Source organism: Sitodiplosis mosellana, unplaced genomic scaffold, assembly GCF_009176505.1.
Source record: "Sitodiplosis mosellana isolate CC-2019 unplaced genomic scaffold, AAFC_SMos_1.0 Smas_scaffold_2812, whole genome shotgun sequence".
Lineage (NCBI taxonomy): Eukaryota > Metazoa > Arthropoda > Insecta > Diptera > Cecidomyiidae > Sitodiplosis > Sitodiplosis mosellana.
The window spans coordinates 1-6,261 of NW_022598054.1; the positions used below are offsets into that span (position 1 = coordinate 1).

Genomic DNA, 6,261 nt, shown 5'->3' on the forward strand with positions numbered 1-6,261 from the left:
AAATTAATTTCAATTATAATACATTTTGCGAGATATCTGAGATTTTTTCAGATATACCGCGGTATTGCGGTCTGCAAAGTATTGTCAGCGCCACAATAACAACCATTTTGACCGCACGACAATGAAAACTATAGTGAAAAAATACATTTTGTTAGTGACATTTTGCATAGTGAATCCTAGGGGAATATCACGCTCCTGAATCTTGTGAGATATTTGAGATATTTGAAATAAACATCAATTGTATGACATATTCTCGAATATTTCGAATAAATAAATCAGATTTCTGTGGATTTTGGAGATATTTGAGATTTTTTGCATTAAATCCGAATAAATACATTTAAATATCATTCATAATCACAAAAATCCACAATGTTCCGCCGTATTCACAAATATCCACCATATTTCATACGACAGATTCTTAGAGATAAATTGGATTTTTTTTAAATATTGGAAATAATTAAAGCGTGATATTCCCCTAGAGTGAATCGTAAGTTTATCATTTGAAGTTCTGTGTATTTTTCAATACAATATTCAAAATTTCCATAACTATCCATAGATATTTAGTTTTGAAAATTTGACAGTTCGGGCGTGCTTACTAGACGCCATTTTGAATTTTGATATTGAACATATCTTCACAAATCTGCAAAAATTCACATTTATCTTCAAAATTCATACAATTGCGCAAGAAACCGATAGTTTGGAGCTGGAAATTCGCCATATCTGAAATACTCTGCATATGTCAAAGTGTTCAGCAGAATCTCACATGGTGAATATGAGTAAATAATACAGATTTTGCGAAATATTTGAAATAACATAGATTTTATTGGATTTGTATGAAATAAATGAGATAAAAATAAGTTTTGTGAATAAACATTTCGTGATATTCCCCTAGTGTAAAATTACATGAAATGACATAAACCATTCTAAATCAATCATCCGTCGAATATCATTAAATAATGCCTTAAAAAAGAGACACGTTAGAAAATTGTGTTTTTGTTCGCTATCGAAAGATGTTTGCAGAATCGTGAGATTTTTCTGACGAAGACACAGCGAGCAATGAGGTGTGCAGCAATGCTGGGCGAATAATATTTGGAAATCAATTACAATGAACGATTTTTATTTTGAAAATTGGGGACAATGTCATGCTTTTAAACCGAAAAATTATCATAAAATCATACAAGCTCGATTAGAATGCGGAGTTGATTTTGCCAATCAAAAACATTTTCAAACCACTTTTGTTTCATTAGCCAAGAGAATTGCTGCGAAAAGAAAGCTCTGAAATAAATGTCAACATTTTTCAATTTTTTAATTTTTATCGGTTTTTATTATTTATTTCGGTTTTATTTCATTGGAAAATGGAGTCCAAATCTACTAGTAAAGTGGTACTGATGAATTGTTTGCAATGAAAAAACTCAACATGTTATTTCCAAAATGATTCGAAACTCTGGAACTGAACGTTAAATGAGTTCTGAGTTTAAATGAATTAATTGTTTAAATATTGAAAAATCACTTATTGTTTCAAACTTGGCTACATTTAACAAATCTCTAGAATTTGTCACTTATTTCTTCGTCAAACGGTGAACTGCCTTCATATGTTGATTGGCACCACTTTTACGAGCAAAGCTTGCTGCACACACTTTGCATTGAATCCGCTCTCCGGTGTGATCTTTTTGCATGTGAATCTTCAACATTTGTTTAGATCGACGATGCTCTTTGCACAAATGGCATTGATACTGACGGTAGCCACAGCTGTCTTCATGAGCTTCTTTTGCATCTTCCGTTGCGTATCCTCCGAGGCACTTGGAGCATTGGAATGGGAATTGATCGCTGTGTGTGGATGACAAATGTTGATTTAAATGAATCTGTTTGACGAATTGTTTGCTGCAAATTCCACATTTGATCGATCGTTTTGCTCCGTATTTTGATTGCAAGTGTGTCTTATAATTACTCTTGTGAACAGTTTGGTAATGACATTGATTACATGCAAAACGACTTCGTTGGCAGTGCGTTTCATGTGATTGCTTATCGTCTGGAGTGGCAAATCGTCGACCACATTTCACACAAGCATTCGGCAGTTCATCCTTGTGCGCCATGGAATGTCTTTGAAGATTAGCGTTTGTTATGAATGATTTGAAACAAACTGAGCACACGAACGGCTTTGCTCCGGTGTGAATCCGCATATGTCTTTCTAAATTTGGTTTGGTGATCGTTCTATATCCGCAAATATCGCATTCGAATTGGCGTGAATTACATATTCGTTCATGGTCGATCTTAACTGATTCTTGTTCAAATCCTTGATTACATTTTGAACAACGAAATTGGCCATGCGTTTTCTTATGACGAACCAAATTATGTTTATGTGCAAAGAACTTCGAACAAACATCACACTTGAATGGTTTTTCTCCAGTGTGAATTCGCAAATGTCTTGTGAGTTTAGACTTGTTACGTACCAAATGATTGCACACATGACATTTGTGTTTCTTTTTGTTTTTGGCCGCTTGATTCCTGGGAATAGATCGTTTGTTTGGTCTTTCAGAGCTTCCATTCCGTTTCTTTCCACTACTGACCTGTTGCGATGGTTGAACATCGATTGCGTCACCCATTTGCTCTTCGTTGTCATCATCATTATCGCCAGCTCTCTCATTTGATCGTTCACATGGCGTCGAGTCCTTTTCTTTGTCCGTCTCTTCTTCTTCACATTTGATTTCATCTTTTACTTCATCGAAGTCATAGTCAAAGTCAATCGGCCTATCGTAATTCGCACGATATCTTCCATCAACTCTTGGCCGTGGTATGTTCATGACATCGTCACCGTCATTGAGCTCTTCTTTAATCACCGGCTCTTGCTTGACTTCAACCTTTGTGCACTTTGATTTGCGCTTGCAGCGTCTACCAGAAACACCTTTGAATGGCTTCATTTCCTGTTGGATTCGGGAAAAAATATGAAAAATCAATAATGAGAACTGATTCAATCAAATGTAAACTATTCGTGCTTGACTGGTCTATGCAAAGGAAAAGTACACATGCACATAGCTTTTTCACTTGAAAGTTGGGTTATGTGTTACCAATTTTCGTGAGCATCTATTGATTTTCATGATTTTTCACTTTTTCGATCGAATCACAAAATTTTATACTCAAGAAGTGACATCCAATTGAATAAAAAAATGTTCAACACTCACGTTTGTCGTCGCCTTTTCTCTCTGGAAAATATTTCTTTCACGTATCTCTCAAGATGTCTGCTTCACTCTGTGGTCGACGGAACAATCTAGAACAACGTACAACGTAAACCACAGCATCGAAGCTGATTTTCACACGCTTGCAAGCGTGCTATTTGTGGTAGTGAGTTTCGTTAAGTTCTAAACGACGCAAAGTGACACTTCATCTCTATTGGTAGCTGTCAATTAAGCAAATTCAGAGCTCAATTCAAAATTGTCGGTTGAATTCATGCAAAATTTTCTTCTCTAAATTCCGATTTTTAATTTGTTTAAAGAAATGTTCTTAAATTGAACGTTTTGCGCTATGAAAGTAATAATCATCCTGCTATGGCATAAAAAATTCTTTGGTGGTTGGACGAATGATATTGAAATGGTGGAATTTTAAATTCTAGCCCTAACATCGTTTGTCATTTGTCCAAAGTAAATTAGCTTTAATGAATAATCATTAATCACTGAGTCACGACAACGAAATCGAACGAATGACCGGAAATTGAAAGCAATTCCAATGGAAACGACGAACATTTTGGTGCATGCATTCTGAATGATAGAAAATTTAGATGTCAAACCCATAACGGGCTGATTCGTTGTGCAGAACAAAACGATTCACGGTTCATGTTATTATAAGTCACAGGCTAACGATCTAGTTTACTGATATATTTTCTGAAGAATACTAAAGCTTCATTGTGAACTAGAACTGAACTAAGGCTGACAACATTGAATCCATTATGCGTTTACGAATTGAATTCATTGTGGCCCATGATATGTACCTTGTCGACACAACTGATATCGCATAGAAGCAATCTAAGTCACTCATTCATCTATTTATTGTTGTTGTCCCATCGATGCATTAGAAGCGCGTGTTTTTGTTCGGAATCGAAAATATCCGGAGTCTGAAATGTGATGTTTCTTGGAGTGTATCCAGGGAATTGAGCAAATGGACGAACAATTCGAAATTAGTTCAAATGGAGCATTTGAATAATGAGAATTATGAACGACATACCTTGAAGCTGGGACTTTGTAATAAAAATGTACAAATCCGATTCGAATGCAAAGTTGATTTTGTCAATCAAACACATTTCCCAACGCCATTTGTTTCGGTAGGCAATATATTATTTATTTGATTGGGTGATGAAATCTGCATAAATTAATTTATGCGTGCAATGATTTCATCACATGCTGCCTTAAGGCCAATCACATTTTTTAAAACTATAACATTTTTATTTTTAAAAATACTGCAGAAACATAATATAAATATGATTTTTATTATAATCTGGGATTTTCAATGTTTAGTAAATAGCTTTTTAGAAGTGTTTTAAAATCATCATTATCAGTATTATTACGTATAAAATCAGGTAACTTGTTCCAAAGACTAGGACCTCCAATAAATAAGGAAGTTTTGTGAAAGTTATTCTTAGGCATATTTACTATTAGTTCATAAGCAGATCTAGTATTATTTGTATTGATTTTAATTAAATTCTTCAAATAAGATGGGGCTTCATTTATTATGATTTTGTTCAACATATTAGCAATATGGAGTGTTCGCCGTTAGATAATTGCTGCAAAATAAACTAAGAAATCAAATTCTTTTCTCTTTTTTTTTATTCCCGTCCCAATATATTTCTGATCAAAATGGGAGCTTAAATCTTAAGAGATGGTTATAAAGTTGTATGTACGAAAACATTGAATGTTATTACAAATTCGAATGCATGCTCATTATTACGATTCAAATTCTTGGTGAGAAAGGCTTCTTAGTGTGTAACAAGCTGTTTATTTGTAGAAATCATGAAATATTGATGTCATAGTGAACTGATTTCCAGTCAATCTATGGAATGGATGATTTTTCACTTCTTCAAACGGTGAACTTCCTTCATGTGTCGATTGGCATGGCCTTTACTGGCAAAACTGGCTGCACACACTTTGCATTGAACCCGCTCTCCGGTATGATCTTTTCGCATGTGGTTCTTCAACATTTGTTTGTCTCGGCGATGCTCTTTGCACAAATGGCATTGATACTGACGGTAGCCACAGCTATCTTCATGAATCTCTTTTCCATCTTCGGTTACGTATCCTCCGAGGCACTTGGAGCATTGGAATGGGAACTGATCGCTGTGTGCTGAAGACAAATGTTGCTTCAGTTTCATTTGTTGGACGAATTGTTTGCTGCAAATTTCACATTCGATCGATCTTTTGGCTCCGTGTTTTGATTGCATGTGCTGCTTCAAATGACTCTTTTGAACAGTTTTGTAATGACATACACTACATGCGAAAAGACTTCGTTGGCAGCGCATTTCGTGTGTTTGCTTATCTTTCGAAGTGGCAAATCGTCGACCACATTCCGAACAAGCATTCGGCAGTTCATCTTTGTGAGTCATCGAATGAATTCGGAGATGAGGGTTTCTTGCAAACGACTTGAAACAAATTGAGCACTCGAACGGCTTTTCCTCGGTGTGAACCTGCATATGCTTAGTCAAATTTGATTTATTCATTGTTTGATGCCCGCATATATCGCATTCAAATTGTAGAGGATTGCATAGCGCTTCATGGTCGATCTTGGCTGATTCTTGTTCAAATCCTTGATTACATTTTGAACAACGAAATTGACCAAGCGTTCTCTTATGACGGTTCAGATTACCTTTATCCGAAAATGACTTCGAACAAATATCACACTGAAACGGCTTTTCTCCAGTGTGAGTTCGCAAGTGTACTTCGAGTTTGGATTTGAAATCCGCAACATGATTGCACATATGACATTTGTGCTTCTTTTGCTTTTTGGCCGCTTGATGCCTGGGAATCGTGGCTCATGGACATTTCTCCCCGGGCGAGCGGGCAAACGAGCGGGCGAGCGGGTAACCCGCTCGCGCATATACCGCACCCGTTTGCCGTCCGCCCGTTCTGATTTTATCAAGCGGTCACACAACGGACAACAGCGGGCGAGCGGGCGGGTACACGGTCAAGTAAACGGCAGATAATATATTTGGCACCGCTGCCGTTTGCCGCCCGCCCGTCTTGATTTGGCTCATGGTCATTACTCCCCCAGCGAGCGGGC

General features: G+C 36.6%; 1 protein-coding gene across 1 annotated transcript; it reads right to left on the bottom strand.

Moving 5' to 3' along the window:
* Positions 1-2,450: 2,450 nt before the first annotated feature.
* On the bottom strand, positions 2,451-5,959 carry LOC129571559 (zinc finger protein 37 homolog; the record flags this gene model as incomplete). Its single annotated transcript, XM_055451368.1, has 3 exons — positions 5,389-5,959; positions 5,144-5,328; positions 2,451-2,921 (listed from the first exon to the last, which is right to left on the bottom strand). Coding segments are annotated over exons 1-3 (1,227 nt in total), but the record flags the coding sequence as incomplete, so codon positions are not given.
* Positions 5,960-6,261: the final 302 nt, after the last annotated feature.